The sequence below is a fragment of the Eschrichtius robustus genome, chromosome 17 (assembly GCF_028021215.1).
Source record: "Eschrichtius robustus isolate mEscRob2 chromosome 17, mEscRob2.pri, whole genome shotgun sequence".
NCBI classification, from domain to species: domain Eukaryota; kingdom Metazoa; phylum Chordata; class Mammalia; order Artiodactyla; family Eschrichtiidae; genus Eschrichtius; species Eschrichtius robustus.
In genome coordinates this window covers 71,341,455-71,359,176 of record NC_090840.1, presented here as the reverse complement: position 1 = coordinate 71,359,176, position 17,722 = coordinate 71,341,455, and the positions used below count along the sequence as shown (strand labels likewise).

The window sequence follows — 17,722 nt, the reverse complement described above, 5'->3', positions numbered from 1 at the left end:
TCACTCTCCCCATCTATAAAATGAAGGTTTGAATAAGATCCTGGCAAGTACTTTAAAATACTACCTTAAATCTAAATTTACATTAATGAGGTAGTTTTTAGAATGCTTTTAGGGATTTTTAAGATAAAAGATAAGCTTTCAAAGAAATAGCTGCAGTTCACTGAATCTAATCTCTTTGGCTTCTACATTGATTTCAATGTTGCACAACTCAGGTATATATTAAATTGAGTCTACCCAGAACAGTATGTGGGGTGGCTGTGTGTGTGTGTGTATTCATAAATTACCTATGTTCAAAAATAACAATCTGTTCATTTGGCTTTAATGGTTCAGAAGGCTTTTAGTAGCTCTAAAAAGCCTTTAGATGTAGAATGTGTAAAAACTACTTTCAATTTTCGGTTGATACTTACATCAGCCAAGTCTTTGTTACACGCAACAGGAACTGATTCTGGGCTATCTTAAGCAAAAAGGGAATTTATTAAAGAATTATTTTAATTATTCTTCAGGATTTCAAGTTCCAAGAGTGACTATGCAATTGGTCAAGCTTATTGGACCATGTATCTGTACCCAAGCTGTACCAGAGGGCAGGTACAAGCAGCTTCCTTAGTGGGAGAAAGCAGCAGGAAACAAGCACTTAGAATTACCCACCCCAGCCCTCCCTGCCAATGTATTATGTACTTCCTTCAAACGGAAGGTGGAGATGCTGGAAGAAGGGTAGGTATTGATAGCCACAAAAAGGATAAATACATACCATAACTTTATCTCAGACCTTGGGAACTACTTGGAAAATAATCTCTGATCCTAAATTACTTTATAGTTTTTCTCATTCATTAAAGTAAATTTCAGATATGCTCATGGAAATTCAGCTATTTGAATTTTCTGGTTTTGTAAATGCCAAATGAATAGGAAGATTCTGTTGTTGTTTAGTTAACAAAGGAAACATGAGAGAATATAGTGGCATTTGGAGTCAACGTTGAGTACATACTGACTGACTTTGGTTCATTCATTCATTCATTCATTCAACATTTACTGAGCACTTTCTATATGCCTGGCAGTATGCTTACCCACTTCTGCTTCTCACTAGTTCTCTGTCTCTAGACAATGTACTTAAGCTCTAATCTTCAGTATCCTCATCTGGGAAAAAGAAAAAAAGGTTAATAATGTCAGATAAGATACAAAACATATAACATGTATTATCCAATTTAATCCTCCACAACCCTGTCCAAGGACACAGGCAATTAAGAGTGGCAGGATTCTAACTCACACTTTTCAGATTCCACAGCCTAAGATCTGATCCTCTGCAAGTAATTGCTCATGCTTGTTACACAAATTAAAACAATATGTTTTAAGTACTTAGTATGGTATATGGTAAACAGATTATAGGAGAAATACTCATTGGAACCCCTATGATACTAACACAATACTGTGTTAGTACTGTGAAGATACTGTTTATTAGTTTGGGTTGTTATATGTGATAACCATTCAGTAGTACTGAATTTATATTAGGATATAAATATATGATAGGCTCAAATATGTTAGTCATCTAAGGTGATGGTTAAGAATAATCTGCGGGATTAGATACTGCTGAGAGGAAGAGTACAAGTAATACTAAGTTAAAAACATCTGTCAAGGCAGGGAACCTAGAGGAGATGTATATAGTATCCCTCTGACAGACGGGAAATATAGGATCCTTCACCCTGGACGGGATCCTGTCATCCAGGCTTCTGATAATCACTTCTCATTTCATAGCTACACCCAAATGAGTAGAACAAAAGCTTCAAGGTGAAAGATGCAATATTGCAAAGATGTCAGTTTTACTTTATAGGTTCAATGTAATTCCTCCCCCCAAAAAAATCTCAGCAAGATTTGTTTTCAAAAAATTGACAAGCTGATTTTAAAATCCGTAAGAAAATGCAAAAGGTCAAGAATAACTAATGCAATCTTAAAGAACAAAGTTGAATGATTTACAGTATCATATCAGGACCTATTCTAAGGCTCTAATTTAGACAAGATGGTATTGGTGGTACATGGATAGAAAAACTGACCCATGGAACAGAAGAGAAAGTCTAGAAGTAGCCCCACGCATATACAATCACCTGATTTATCATAAAAGTGACACTACAGTGCAGTGGGAAAAGGATGATTTTTTAAAAACAGCACTATAATGGGACTCTATGGATACTACCTAAGGACAGCATATAACTTAATGGTGAAACACAGTAGAGGCATTCTCCCTAAAATTAGGAACAATTTAACATTGTATTAGAGGTGAGGGGGTGGGAATAGAGCAAGTTAAAAAGCCAGAAGCTTTCCTTTTTAATCAAGACTTAGCTGTTTTTCTTGAATGAATGCTCCTTAGATTGTCGCAAGCCTTTAGTTTCTAGAATTCTGAAAAGGTTGATTTTGACAATTTTTGCCAGTGTTCTCATTGCTTTTTATGGAAGAGCCAGTTTTTAGAGGTCCTTATTCTGCCATTTTGGAAGTTGCCCATTTTACTCCTGATATTGGGTAGGGAAGTATCAAAGAGACACCCTAGTGGATGAGTGGATTGAGTGTGAAATATATTCCTTTCTGCCCTCATTGTCAGTAACTCCACTTCCTCCTGATCAGATTCAATTACTCCAACCAGGATGGTGATTCTTTCTTGTCTGCTGGTCTCTTGGCACAAGGAGCCTAAAAGTACTGGGAAACCTCAGTAGGTTAAAGTTTAATGGATCTATTAATTGTGTCTCCTGATGAAACAGTTCCCGATAGGAACCAGCCCTCTAGAGCAGGGGTCCCCAACCCTCGGGCCTATTAGTAACCGGGCCACACAGCAGGAGGTGAGCGGCTGGCGAGTGAGCAAGTGTCATCTGCCGCTCCCCATCGCTCACATTACTGCCTGAACCATCCCCCCAGTCCGTGAGAAAACTGTCTTCCACGAAACCGGTCCCTGGTGCCAAAAAGGCTGGGGAGCGCTGCTCTAGAGCAGAGTTGTGGGGATGGGAAACACATGGATCAGTGGAGACAGAAAGTGGGTGTATTAATTTCCTGCTGCTGCTGTGACAAATTACCACAAACTTCGTGGCTTAAAACAACACATTTATTCTCTTAAATTACGGCGATCAGAAATCTGAAATCAAAGTGTCAACAAGGCTGTGTTTCTCCTGAAGGCTTTGGGAGACAATCCGTTTGCCTTTTTCAATTTCTGGAGGCTGCCTACATTCCTTGGCTCATGGTCCCTTCCTTACATCACTCCATCCTCCTGCTTTGGTCATCAGATCTCCTACTACTTGCTCCCATCTCCCTCTTACAAGGACCTCTGAGATTATATTGGGTCCACCTGGATCATCAAGGCTATTCTCCCCATCTTTTTTTTTTTTTTAATTTATTTAATTTATTTTATTTATTTATTTGTTTGTTTGTTTGTGGCTGTGTTGGGACTTCGTTTCTGTGCGAGGGCTTTCTCCAGTTGCGCCAAGCGGGGGCCACTCTTCATCGCGGTGCGCGGGCCTCTCACCATCGCGGCCTCTCTTGTTGCAGAGCACAGGCTCCAGATGCGCAGGCTCAGTAATTGTGGCTCACGGGCCCAGTTGCTCCGCGGCATGTGGGATCTTCCCAGACCAGGGCTCGAACCCGTGTCCCCTGCATTGGCAGGCAGATTCTCAACCACTGTGCCACCAGGGAAGCCCTATTCTCCCCATCTTAACTTAATCACACCTGCCAAGTCCCTTTTACCATGTAAGATCACATATTCACAGGTTCTGGGTATTAGGACATGGACGTATTTGGGGGGCCATTATTTAGCCTACAAGGGGAATTCTATTTCTACTTTTTCATTCCCAGACTTGCACTTTCTGTCTATACTGGACATGGCACTATATAATGAGTTTGATTTAGTATACTGAGTCCTGGTGGACAGCATCCCATCTTCACATCTTCCAAGCTTTTGCTGCAGTTTCAAAAGGATTTTTCACCACTCCATCGGGCCAGCATTTTCTAGACTCTGTAGTATGTGATAGGACCAGTGAATCCCATGGTCATGAAACAGTCCTTTGCTGTAAAGTAGGTCCCTAGGTCAAAGGCAATATTATGCAGGATACATATTGATGGACCAAACACTTGTAAACCCTTGGACAAGTAGTCTGGCCAACATCTTGTGGGCAGGAAAGGCAAACTCATACCTGGAGACGGGAAGATTCTAGTAAAGGTCAGTCACTGTCCTTCCAGGATAGGAGCCCGATGTAATCAACTTGCTACCAAGTAGCTGCTTGGTTTCCTTGAGGGATGCTATTGTATCAAGGGCTCAGTGCTGAACACAAGGGAGTGGCCACTTGGTGAGTGGAAGCCATGCTGTTGGCCTCTTGCTCACCTGCATCCCTGGGACATGACAATGTACATGAGCCCATTGTGCCAGTACTGGGACAGCTGATGGCTGCGGTTGCTTAAGTTACTGGCCAAGTCTGTTTACCTGGTTGTTGAGTGCCTGTTCTGTGGTGGATTATCCCTGGTAGGCATTGTTATACAACACAAAGTTCTTTACTCATGTGCCGAATCCCGCAGATTTCTCCACTGCTTCTTCTCCAGGTTTCCCTGTCCCTGATCTAATCTTTTTCATGACAGGCCCCTGATCATCTAGCCAACTTATTTGCCACTTGCCAAGAAGATATATTCTTACTTCAAACCACTTCTTTTTCCACACAAAGTGGATGACCAGGAATACTGCCCCAAATTCTGCCTTTTTGGAGAATTCACCTGTCTTTTAACAGCACTCCTGATTTGGGCTGTAGGGCAGAAGTCTATTTTTGTTTTGAACCCATATTCCAATAAACCCATCGGTGAACTTAGCTTGGGCTTTTTTGTCCTGAATCAGCTAGACAAAAGAGCTTCTCAAGCAGCCACAGTTGTGAACTGAGGGAGGGACCCTGGTTCAAGAGTTATACGTATGATACGGGAGTCTGGACCACCTGCCTATGTACCTATTCATTTCCCCTGGCCCTACTTGTCACCGATCCCAGGTGTACCACTTCCACCTTATGATAGATTGACTTGGTGGGTCTGACAAAACCTAGCTCATGAAGGGTTACTTGATGTCCCATGAGATGCTCAGTTCCTACCAAGGCCCATCAGCATGCAAGGAGCCATTTTTGAATGATGTGTGGTTCTCCACTGCAGATGCTTTGGCCTTGCTACAGAACCTAGTAGTCTACCTTGCGATTCTCCAGTTGGAGCTTGCCATAAACTCCCATGGCTGCTATGCTTATCACAGATACTCTTGTCCCGTAGAATCTCCTGTATTGAATGGCCCATGCAGTACGGCTAATCACACTGCAGCCTGTACCTGCTACAGAGCCTTTATGTGCTCTGGATCCCACTGAAAACTGGCAGCCTTCCAGTCACCCAGTATATGAGTCAGAGCAGTATTCTCAAGTTCTGAATTCCCACAAAGAAGCCTGGAGCTTGATGTGCATTCTTGGTGGCAGAATATTGATAAAATGAGTGAGATGCAAAAATTTGTTCTTTACTACAAAGGAGACATCTTGACATTCAAGCAGACCACTGGACCCTAAAAATTTCACTGATGTAAAAGGTTGCTTGTTCTTATTAGTGATTATTTCCTATCCTTGGGAGTATAATATGCTAGCTACTTATTGTTTACCTGGCCCAAGTAGTAATGATGTCATGAATGTAATAGGTCAGTGTGACATTCCGTGGAAGGTTCAGATGGTCTAGATCTCTTCCGACTATATTATGATAGAGGGTGGGCAAGTACTGTTCTCTGTCCTATATGAATGCAAACTGCTTCCCATCCCACACCCTCAGCACCCAGTTCAACAGACTCTCATGGCTCCTGTTGGTACATGTAGGTTAGGTCCTGCATCTGCTTTGGCACATAGGCCCATTTGAAAGTGCTGAAAGTAGACACACAAAGTGAAGGGAAAGGAGCTGCAGGACAGCTGCTTCACCATGGTGCTGCAGAACTGCTTTGTATTTTCCATAAAGTTTTGCTACTTTTATTTGAATTTTGAAACTGTACGTTTAGCTTTGATTTTAAAATAAAATTCAATTACTAAAAGAAAAAAAGGGAAACTAGGACAGTCTATCCATCTGTATCTTCCTACCTACCTAATATGTGTGTGTTACACCAAAATTCAGTTTTAGCCTCATATTCAATATTTTCTACTTACCTTGGATTCAACCTTGACCTTTAAAAACCCAAAGAGACAAATACCTATTTTCTCACTGTTTCTGCCCTCTCTGAAATTGTGATTGTTGGTCAGGAAATCTTGCAAGTTATTATCATATCTAATCAGAAAGATATCATTGCTAATATTTTAATATTCATTTTATAATATAGGTAATTCTAACATAATTCTAAACATAACTGTAGCAAGAAATTCTTATGTGCTTTACATGTTGAAACATTGTCAGCTGAAGTATGTATATTATTGCTAGAGTGAATTTCATCAATAATAATGATTGTGAAAGCTAGTACGTTTACGTCAAAACAATTATTATAAACTTCTAAATAGTTAAAAAAAAAATTGACAAAATTTATGAAACAACAGCCCTCAAGGCATCGGACATAGGCAATGAAGAGCAATGGTCCATGAGAGGTGGAAAACAAACCAGGTGAGCCATACAATTGCTCCAACTTACAGCCTGGAGAAGTTTTCCAGGCTGTGGCATGAGGATGGAGTGGAGGCCAGCAGTCTGACTCCCTGAGGTGAGGAGGTGAGTCCTGGGAGCCCAGGTAAGTAGAGTTCACAGGGTAGAACGCCAGGGAGGAAAAAGCCACACACAGAGGGAACTCCAGAGATCTGCTGACCGTTCCCTTAAAAGTTTTCAGCTGAGTAATGATCAGCCCACATGATAGGAAACTACCAAAAGCCAACAAAAGACCCACCAGAAAGGATAATAGGAAACAATACTCAAGAGCTCACACCACACAGGGTGGTGGATAATTCCTGTTCCTACGTACAGCAAGAGTGGAAAATCTCATAATTCACAAGGCGTCAGAGAACGAAGAAAGGTCCTGCTTCAATAATGGAAAAAAATTAATCCTAGACTATATGCTGCTCTAACAAATGCTTAAAAGCAAGACTCAAAAAGACCAAACTGTTTCCAAGTAACCTAACTGTATTCCAGAACAAAACTCAAAAATGCTTTTAAAAATATGAAGATAGTTTTAATCATTTAAAATAATAGTTTAGTTTGAAAATGACTAGTTTTATGGCTTGCCCATGTGAAGTGGCTGCACCTTGAGGCTGTTCAGAGTGACATATACTGGGTTTCTTCTCACACGTGTGCCCAGGGTGGAAGAAACTGAATTAAAAATGCTTTTTCTATATATTTGTGTCTCATCGTTTTAAATTTGTTTGTATATTTTAAATATATACATTATACTCGTGTATTAATACATGCATGTAATTTTTTAAAATTATGGAGTGAATGAATAGAGCAGCTCACGGTCGAGGGAGTTTGATAAAATCATTATTATTGTTTTTTAATCCCAACTTCTCCATCAGGTGGGTACATTAATCAGCAACTAATACTAATGCCCACAAAGGAAGCCTTTAGAGCTTTTACAAATTCCTGGATTGAATTTGTAAGGACGCATTGAGCCTCCTGACCCCTTCAGTCTTTTTCCCTTGGTTCCACTAAATGTCTCTTCCGGGTCAGGCCATCCAGCAGGTGCTTGGAGAAAACTGTACTGTAAACGGATATACTCAGGTGGAGAAAAGGCTTAAGGGACCCTTATTCTCTTCCATCACACGTAACTCCTGCTCACTCTTTAACTCTCAACTTAGGCGTCCCTGCTCCCACCTTCCCAGCCACCCTCTCCACCTCCCATAACCCAGATCCTATGCGTGCCTGTAAAAACCCATTTGTTTCTATATGTGCACTTAGTACATAGTACTGACATTGTTTCATCTGTGTCCGTGTCACCAGGTGGTGATTCCATTGTGGGCAGGACTCAGGTTTACTCACCTCTACATCCCTGGCCCTCTGCACAGTGCCTGATGGGGAAATTCACAGAACATCCTAATAAACCAGTGAATGGCTTTCAAAATAAAGTCATTCTGCTGTAAGTAAAGCAGATGTGCAGCAATCCCTCACAGCCAAATTGGGAAATGGTAGTTCCCCTCACACAAAGACTGAAATATTCACGATATACCAGTCACTGTGATGACAGTTAACATATTTTAACTCATTTAAACCCAACAACCTCCCTTCAGGATATGTTCATTTGTTAACTCCAGCATACAGATGAGGAAACGAAATCATGAGAGATTCATGACTTGCCTCAGGTCACATAGAAAGTAGAGGAGCCAGGAGCTGAATGAGTGGAACCTAAATGCCACGAAGGCAGAGCCCATGTCAATCTTCTTTCCCCACTAACACTCAGGGCCTGATACGTATAACAAGTTGAATGAATTCATTTGGGTGCACGTGACATCAGCTGCCTCTCCCACAGCTTATGGCAGGAAGCTAACTCCTCAGCCCCTGGACATGCGGCTCCCTGACTCATCTTCCTCATTGTTTCTCCCCCTGGATTGGCTCAAGCTCCGCCTGGCATCTTTAGCTTGAGGAGAGAACGCTGTAGGCACAGGTGTGAGAAGAAACCCAGGGTGTGAAATGATGAAGGCAAACGCAGGAAGGCCGTTCTGTGGGATGGGAATGGAATCTAGCAGGCTCCCTCTGAGGGGTCACATGATAGCCAACATTTCCTGGGGGCCTACTCTGCACAAGACACTGTTCTTTTTAATCCTTACAGCAACCCCCATCTTCAGCACATCTCTCACTGCTTCTTCTGTTCCAAACTGATCTAATGGCAATGCTCCAAACACTCTGAGCTTCCAAACTCTGGCACCTGTCAGTCTCTTCAACCAGCACCTGACTCCACTTAACAAAATCTCACCCAGTTTTTAAGAGCCAATTCAAACACTACCTCTCTGAAGACCTCCTCATTCAATTCTCAGAGCTTTTTTTTCCTTCCCCACCTTTACACTTCTACAACGAGCTATCACTCATACGGCACTTACCGCGTTCTGACTCTTTCAGCATTTGTGTTACGTCTGTTGCTAGCTTGGGAGCTCCTCAGAGACAGTATCTAATGCCTCTTCATATTTCCTGTGGCTCATGTTGATAGTAGGCATTTAATATTTTCAGAACAACACAAGCAGCACCAATCCTGTCCTTATTGGCACTGCTGCAAGAGAAGAACAAGCAGCCCAGCCCAACCGCAGCCAGACAAATGCCAGGTACAATCATAATCATGATAAAGCCACACTTATCCTTTTTCTTTTTTTTGGCCTCGCCACACAGCTTGCGGGATCTCAGTTCCCCTACCAGGGACTGAACCCAGGCCACAGCAGTGAAAGCCTAGAATCCCAACCACTAGGCCACCAGGGAACTACCAAGCCACACTTTTCTGTATTTCCTTCAAGAGGAAAACAAGCCCAGATGACTTCAAAGTGCACCAAAACAAAGCTCTGAAAATTGATTCTCGACAATTAGTCATCTTAAAGGTAAACAGTGATTCCTTACACTTAGTCATTCCAACAGTAAACAATGGCGCTGGCAGACAGCCATAAAATAAGGGGAGGCTTGGAAAACTGCACAGCATCTCACATTCCTTAGAGCTCCTTATGTTGGCCCTGATGTTCTCCGCCAGGGAAGGAAGATGGAAAGGCAGTCTGAGGCCTGTAAATATCTAAGATTTTAATTCAAACTTTAAAAATTAGCTAGCAATTGGCAGCTACTGCACAAGCTAAGGCTGGAAATCTAGTTTCCCTGCCCTGTCATTTAAAGCAGTCATTCTTAACACTTTCTCTACTATGATAAACCTAAGACACACCCTCCCCGCACCTACTCATTTAGGAATGCTAAAGTAGACAAATGGAGGTAATACACTAGAGGAATTTTTGTCCTCTTCCATCCCTAATTTAGTCAAGTCATAATAACCAAGCAGCACCACTTGAATGCCTTGCTTTGGACCCCACTGCTTAGACCCATCGATTTTATTTCTCAAATCCATTCACCTCTCACTGCCACCACCCTAGTCCAAGCCACCATCATCTCATGCCTGAACCACCACAGAAGCCTCCTCGCCCGTCTCCCTGCTTCCATCCTGGCCCCACTCCAGGTGAGTTTCCATACTGTAGCTGCAGTGATTTTGGAAACAGCACTGTGTCCTTCACTCTAAAATAACCAATGCCCTGTGCATAACTGTTTATTAGGTGACAGCCATGTGAGACCTTGCCAAGAATCCCTCATTTTGCAAATGAGAAAATTCAAGGCCAAAGGAATACTGGAACCATGTACCCCAGATTAGATAGAACTGAGGTCACAATTCAGAACTCACAACTGCACAGCCAGGCCTCATTTCAATGAGCCACACTACTTCTCCCAGATACGTAGCTCATTCTGTAGGGTGTTAACGGAAGACAAATGAAATAATATGTATTGATTTAGAGCCTGCTTGTAGGGCCACAAAATATTAAAATAGATTACCAGGAGACAAGAGGGGTGAGGCCCCAGCCTGAGTTGATGCTTTAAGGGCCACTCACACGTAGATCCTCCTGTCTCAGGATCCACCTTCTCTAGCCAACTAGAGGACAGGGGCGGCATTCCAGATCCAGGACTATGTGATCCACGTGGGGAGCATAGGATTTCACTGGTTGGATGTGCAGGATTTGTGTCTTCCACGGTTTCCCGTGCACCTGTTGAAGAAGAGTGGCAATTCGACTTTCTGCAGCTTCCGCCCACCTTTGCCACTCTGGCTTGGTGGTGGCTGACAGCATTTTTCTCCTAGAATCTCTGGCAGCTCCATTTTTCAACTGGTTGGTGATCATTTGCTGAGGAGAAGACCAATACTCCTTTTCCATTTCACTGCTTCCAGGAGGCTGGAGATTCTTCCCTGGGAAAGATTCCACATTTTGGTGAATATGCAAAATGCCTCCAGCATCCTGTCTTAGCGTTTGGCAGGCAATGGGCCAGCCTTCTTCAGAGCTGGGAATCAGCCCCAGGTTCACCCTGTCCGCAATGCTTGAGAGCTTCAGTTTTCTGTTATCCCCAAAGTGTATCTGGCATCGATCAGCTACTCCATTGAGCTCAAGGTTATTTCTCAGAGCAACTACAGCATGGGGGTTCCACTCGCAGGCATGGACGAAGGCAGCACCAGCATGAACTAGGAAAGGCAAGGTAAAATAACCAATCCCTGCATAGAGATCCACCAGCACTTCTCCAGCACAGGGCAGCGATGCCACACGAAGCTTCTCGGTGATGTTTCCGAAGGAGAACATGCACTGGGTCACGTCAAACTTATATCGGATCCCATTATCCACATGCTCTACCCAGCCATGGTCGCCCAGCAGCAGACTCACTGCTGGAGTTCGAGTGCCATCCGGTGACACCCGCCCTCGTTTGGCCAAACGCTGGACGTCAAGGGCCGAGGCAACCGTCTCCCAGAGTTCTGGTTCCAGATTTCTCCATTGCTTGGCTTGGAAACAGTCCTCACTCAGCAACAAGAAGTCACCATGTTGTTGCCAAGATCGGGGCAGATCAGCCTCCAGCTGAGCTGACCACGTCACTCCGCGGCCCTCTACCCAGCGTCTCACCTCAAGACACAGCCTTTGGGCAGGTGAACAAGCCTGGGCCTTCTTTGAAAGAACAGGATTCAGGAGCTGCGTTAGCACACAGGTGCTGCCTGGAGCCACACGATTCCTCAGCTCCCGCAGGTGCTGCTCATGGAGGCTCTCTCCCAGCACCGGCAGCGCCACGGTGCCATCCGGCATCTTTTCCACACGGTGCTGTCTCTCCAGGAGTTTCTGCTTCTCGAGATATTCCCTGTATCGCTGAGTAAACCGAGGTTCAGTCACAACTGCGACAACAGCCGCGGACTCCCCGCCTGCCCTGCCCATGTTGCTGCTCCGCATTCCCTGGGAATCCCTCCGCGCGACTCCGAGTCCACTCACTTCCGTCCGCACATCCAAGCGCAAAGACGGAAGACGGGCGCGCACGCCGCTGGCTGGGGCCGGAAGTGACGTCAAACCGGCAAGGCGGAACTATATGATATTATCGCGCTAGTTGATGAATGGCGTCGACGTTGCCGTTGCTGTGTGAGGCCGCTGCCGCCATCTTTGTTGTGGCCAACCGTTACTTGTTCCTGCCTAAGGGGAAATTAATAACAAGCAGGAATTCTGCCGGCTTAAAAACTTCAAATTAGTTGGTATCCTCCAGAACCCTCAGATACTCTCTGCAATGCTGCTCACAGATGAAAAGAAAGAAGTGAACCTGGAATGATGCAATGAATTTGGAGAAAGCCTTCCCTTAGTCCCGTGCTGCGCCTAAATCTGGCACCTAAATCTCAGCCTGAGATGGAACTGTTCCCAAGGCTAAACACATTCTAGGGACACCAGTCTCCTTTCGCTTCCTTTATAAAATTGGCCAAACCTTTTCTTGTGCTCTTGCCTTTGTACTTGCTGTCCCCTTTGTCTGAAATGCCCTTCCCCTAGAAGATACAGTGGCTGGCGATTTGTCTGAAGGTCTTCTTGTGAGGCCTTCATTAAACACTCTCTTCCCTCCACATTATGTCTATTTAACACTGTAATTTCTTCTTTAGCTCTTGTTTTGCTATTTATTTGTTTACACTTAAAAGCCCCTCTCCCCCGGTAGCAAATAATGTTCTCATGGATGAGGGATATTCTTTTTCTGTTTACTGCTATGGCCCCAGCATCTTGTATAGTTACTGGCCATGAGTAATGGCTTGGCAAATACTATAGTTATTAAGAGAAAGATTGCTTTGAGCACAAAGAGACGTGAACATGTTCATACTTATTTAACTATTAACCCATTCCATAAATGTAGAAATGATCATAAATTCAGACAAAGATTGATACACTAAAATGGTCCTTGTTGTTTTAAACCTAAAGATGAAAGGTTAAAAGAATTATGGTACATCCTTTTGATGGAAATATTATACAATTATGATGATGATCATATGAAATTTTAATGACATGGGATGTTACTCTTATTGCAGTGCTAATTGCAAAATCTATAATTGTGCCTTAGATCATGGCATCTTATTTATTTTTGTACATAAATAAATTTATTAGGGCATGCTCTAATATGTGAACATTGACACACTGAGATTCCCTGTATGTGATGCAATTACAGATGATTCCATTTTCTTTTATACATTTTCTCTAGTTATAAATTGTATATGATGAACAAATGTTATTTTTATTTACTAGAAAAATCTTCAGAAAATCTATGATGCAGTCAGGAAAAGTTTTTTCTGGGTCTCAAACAAATCGAAACTCCCTTTAGTTTATTATTTATAGCAGGGGATGGAAGAAGTCATATCTTACAAAATGTTCTTTCTCTAGGTTTCTTTCTGTTCCAACATCAGTCTGACATCTTGCAACAATAATTAAAATAAGGTCATACAAACTTTGACCCAGACTACACCTTACTTTTAACCTGAGATAAACAAAATATGGGGGGATATGATTGAAAGCCAGCAATGTCTGAGTGTTGGAAATGGTCCTTTTAAAATTGCAGATTTACAAATGAGCCACACTTGTAGATGGCCACTTTGATCCCCGTCACTCAAGCACATGACCTCACTTTCCCCACCAGTTCCATCACTTGAACTCATTAAAAATCAGAACAAAGCAAAAGTAACCAGCAATGACCATAATAAACAAGCTTGTAGACAACCCACAAGTTCAAATACAGAAGAGGATAGTTACTTAGTAAAGGAGAAGTAGGCTAGGGAGATTAGCTGTAGAGTAGAGGGGAGGTTGGGCAAACTTTTTCACAAACTGGCCCTCCCAGAGTGGCCAGAAAGATCTAATTCCACCTTAATCTCAGTCACAGAGACCCCACCTGGAGATGCATTTGTATAACCATCTCTTCTTGATGAGACGCCAGCATACTGAAGACCAAGGGATCATACGCCTCAAAAGAGGCTACATTCAATCCTTTAAGGGCTTTCCCCCCTGTAGGAATGAGGTTCTGAACTGTGTTGGGCTGGCTGTATATACAAGAGGTTTCGTCCACAGCTTGAGATATCCTGGAGCCTGAAAATAAGGAGGACTAATTGCTTCCCTTTAATTATTTTTCCCTTCCTACCCTTCTTCACTCTGCTGGCTGCACCTGGAATGTCTTTCCCTTCCACTGGGTCCCTCTTCTTTTGTTCATTCATTTCAGCATCACTTCTGCATATTTTGAACACCAACTATTTGCTAATCTCCCCAAGTGCTAAGCTCATTAAAGCACAGAGAATTGAATAAGATGCAGTTCTTGCCTTCACACAACTCAGTTTTGTGTTATTGGTACATTCACAAATAAGTTTAAATGCTACTGGGGTTTCAGTTTCTTCATGCTTTGTGAATGTGGAGAAGAGATCAAGCCCTCCTTCTCTTACCTTTTGAAGAACACATCCTGTTGCTTTTCCTCCTCCCTCACTGAATGCTTCTTTTTATGGGTATAATGGTCTACCATTTCCTCCTTACGTGGTATCTCCCAGGCACTTCAAACTCAACACTTTCAAAACGCACTCACTTCTCCCCACTTCTCTTTAGCTCGTGAAATGCCCCTGCCAGTCTCCTAGACACTCACATCAGAAACCTAGGACGTTTACTTATGCCTTGTTCTTGCCCTTGGTGTTTAAAACAAAGCCATCTCCATTTTTGATGGACTTGACCTGCCTTGACATAGTTCCACAGGGAATCTCCATCTCTCTGTCCACAGTGACATTGCCCTAGACCTTGTCTCACAGCTTCCTGAATGGACATCTGCCTGTGTTTATTTCACTGATAACACACTATTACTTGACTCCATTTATGTTATGTCAATGTATTTTTTTCATAGACTTAAAAAATTTTCAATTGACTTATAATTAACATAAAATATTATATTATTTTCAGGTGTACAGCATAGTGATTTGATATTTTTATACATTATGAAATGATTACTGCAATAGGACCAGTGACCATCTGTCACCATACAAAGTTGTTACAATATTATTGACTATATTCTCTATGTATACATTACACCCCTGTGACTTATTTTTCTTATAGATGGAACTTTGTACCTCTTAATCCCCTTCATCTATTTCATCCATCCTCCTTACCCCTCTCCCCCCTGGCAACCACCAGTTTGTCCTCTGTGTCTATGAGTCTGTTCTCTTTTGTTATGTTTCTTCATTTGTTTTGTTTTTTAGATTCCACTATAAGTAATATCATAGGTATTTGTTTTTCTCTCTGACTTATTTCACTTAGCATAATACTCTCCAGGTCCATCTATTTTGCTGTAAATGGCAAGATTTCATTCTCTTTTATGGCTCAGTAATATTCCATTGTATATATGTATAACATATCTTCTTTATCCATTTGTCTATGAATGGACACTTAGATTGCTTCCATAGCTATTGTAAATAGTGCTGCAATGAACATATGGGTACATATATCTTTTCAAATTAGTGTTTTTGTTTTCTTCAGATAAATATACAGAAGTGTAATTATTGGATCGTATGGTAGTTCTATTTTTAATTTTTTGAGGAAACTCCATACTGTTTTCCATAGTGGCTGCACCAGTTTACACTCCCACCAACAGTGCACAAGGGTTCTCTTTTCTTCACATCCTTGCCAATACTTGTTTCTTGTCTTTTTGTTGATAGACATTCTGACAGGTGTGAGGTGATATCTCACTGTGGTTTTGATTTGCATTTCCCTGATGATTAGTGATGTTGATCATCTTTTCATGTGCTGTTGACCATATGTATATATTCTTTGGGAAAATGTCTATTAAGGCTCTCTGCCCATGTTTTAAATGGCCTGTTTGTTTTTTTGATATTGAGTTGTAGTTCTTTATATATTTTGGGTATCAACCCCTTGTTGAATATATCATTTGCAAATCTCTTTCCCCTTTCAGTAGGTTGCATTTTCATTTTGTTGATGGTTTCCTTCACTGTGCAAAAGCCTTTTTAGCTTAATGTAGTCCCATTTGTTTATTTTGTTGCCCTTTTTTTGCCCTGCCTGAGGAGACATATCCAAAAAAAAATATTGCTAAAGACTGATGTCAAGGAAGTTATAGCTTGTTTTCTTCTAGGAGTTTTATGATTTCAGGTCTTACATTAAATCTTTAATCCATTTTGAGTTTATTTTTGTACATGGTGTAAGAAAGTAGTCCAGTTTCATTCTTCTGCAGGTAGCTGTCCAGTTTTCCCAACGCCATATATTGAAGAGACTCTCTTTTCCCTAAGTATATTTCTTGCCTCCTTTGTTGTAGATTAATTGCTCATATTTTGGGACTCTCTATCCTGTGCCATTGATCTATTTATGTCTGTTTTTGTGCCAGTACCATACCATTTTGATTATGATGGCTTTGTAGTATAGTTTCAAGTCTGGGCATGTGATATCTCAGGTTTTCTTCCTTTTTCTCAAGATGTCTTAGGCTGTTTGGGGTCTTTCATAAACTTTGTTTTATTATAAAGAGAGCTACATTGTCACATTATACAGCATATTATGCCATAAATGAGTATTCCATTATTGTATGTTGGCTTTAAATAATTCATATTATGATACCTGGAGTTTGAGACTTTGTAATATTTAATTTATAAAAACTGAAAATAAAAATAACAAGTTTTAATAAAATATCTTATCTGAAAAGTTCTCACTTTAATTCATTAGTGGATAGGTTTACTGAATTTTTAACGTTCTATAAAAAAATCTCAATATGAATTATTTGTTTGTCTTTTAACTTATTGATTTGTAGTGGCTTAAATGTAAATGGTAAAATGAATATTCAAAACGCATGGGTCATAACCTGAAAGCACCTTTATTTTGCCTTACTACTCACTGGGGCAGTCCTTCCCCTGTTCATGCCTGAAGACACAAACTACCTGTAGCTTTCCTTCTTTGACCCATTGGTTATTTAGGAGTGCATTGTTTAATTTATAATGCTTGGAATTCCCAAAAATTCCTTGTCACTGATTTCTTTTTTTCTGATCAATTAATTAATTAATTAATTTTTGGCTGCATTGGGTCTTTGTTGCTGCATGCAGGCTTTCTCTAGTTGCGGCGAGCGGGGGCTACTCTTCGTTGTGGTGCGTGGGCTTCTCATTGCGGTGGCTTCTCTTGTTGCAGAGCACTGGCTCTAGGCACGTGGGCTTCAGTAGTTGTGGCTCGTGGGCTCTAGAGCACAGGTTCAGTAGTTGTGGTGCACAGGCTTAGTTGCTCCACCACATGTGGGATCTTCCAGGACCAGGGCTCAAACCCAGGTCACCTGCATTGGCAGGCGGATTCTTAACCACTCTGCCACCAGGGAAGTCCCTCCCTTGTCACTGATGTCTAACTTCAGTCCACTGTGGTCAGAGAACATACTTTGGTATGATTTCAATCCTTTTAAATTTATCAAGGCTTGTTTTATGGCTTAGCATATGGTCTATCCTGGAGAATGTTCCATGTGCTCTTGAGAAGAAGAATATGTATTCTGCTGTTGTTGGGTGGAGTGGTCTATAGATCTGTTAGTTGATACCTTTACAGCTCATGCTCAGGTAAAATATTCTATTGTCACCACAATTCACAAACATAGTCTCAGTTCAGAAACCAGACTGTTTAGAGTATATCTAAATGCATGGCCTTTTATTCCCCTGTATTCAACATACTCTCTCTCTTCGTTGCAGCTCACTTTCATGACTGCTTTCACTGCAGTCTCACCTGGTTCTTCCTCA

General features: G+C 41.8%; 1 protein-coding gene across 1 annotated transcript; it reads right to left on the bottom strand.

Annotated features, from left to right (window-relative positions):
• Nucleotides 1–6,390: 6,390 nt before the first annotated feature.
• On the bottom strand, nt 6,391–12,087 carry TRMT12 (tRNA methyltransferase 12 homolog). Its single transcript, XM_068525990.1, has one exon. It carries the CDS (start codon nt 11,916–11,918, stop codon nt 10,584–10,586), a length of 1,335 nt encoding a protein of 444 aa, XP_068382091.1. The 5' UTR covers nt 11,919–12,087; the 3' UTR covers nt 6,391–10,583.
• Nucleotides 12,088–17,722: the final 5,635 nt, after the last annotated feature.

Bases quoted from the DNA above. Each gene is read 5' to 3' on its own strand.
- TRMT12 (XM_068525990.1), bottom strand. From the start codon at position 11,918: ATGCGGAGCAGCAACATGGGCAGGGCAGGCGGGGAGTCCGCGGCTGTT.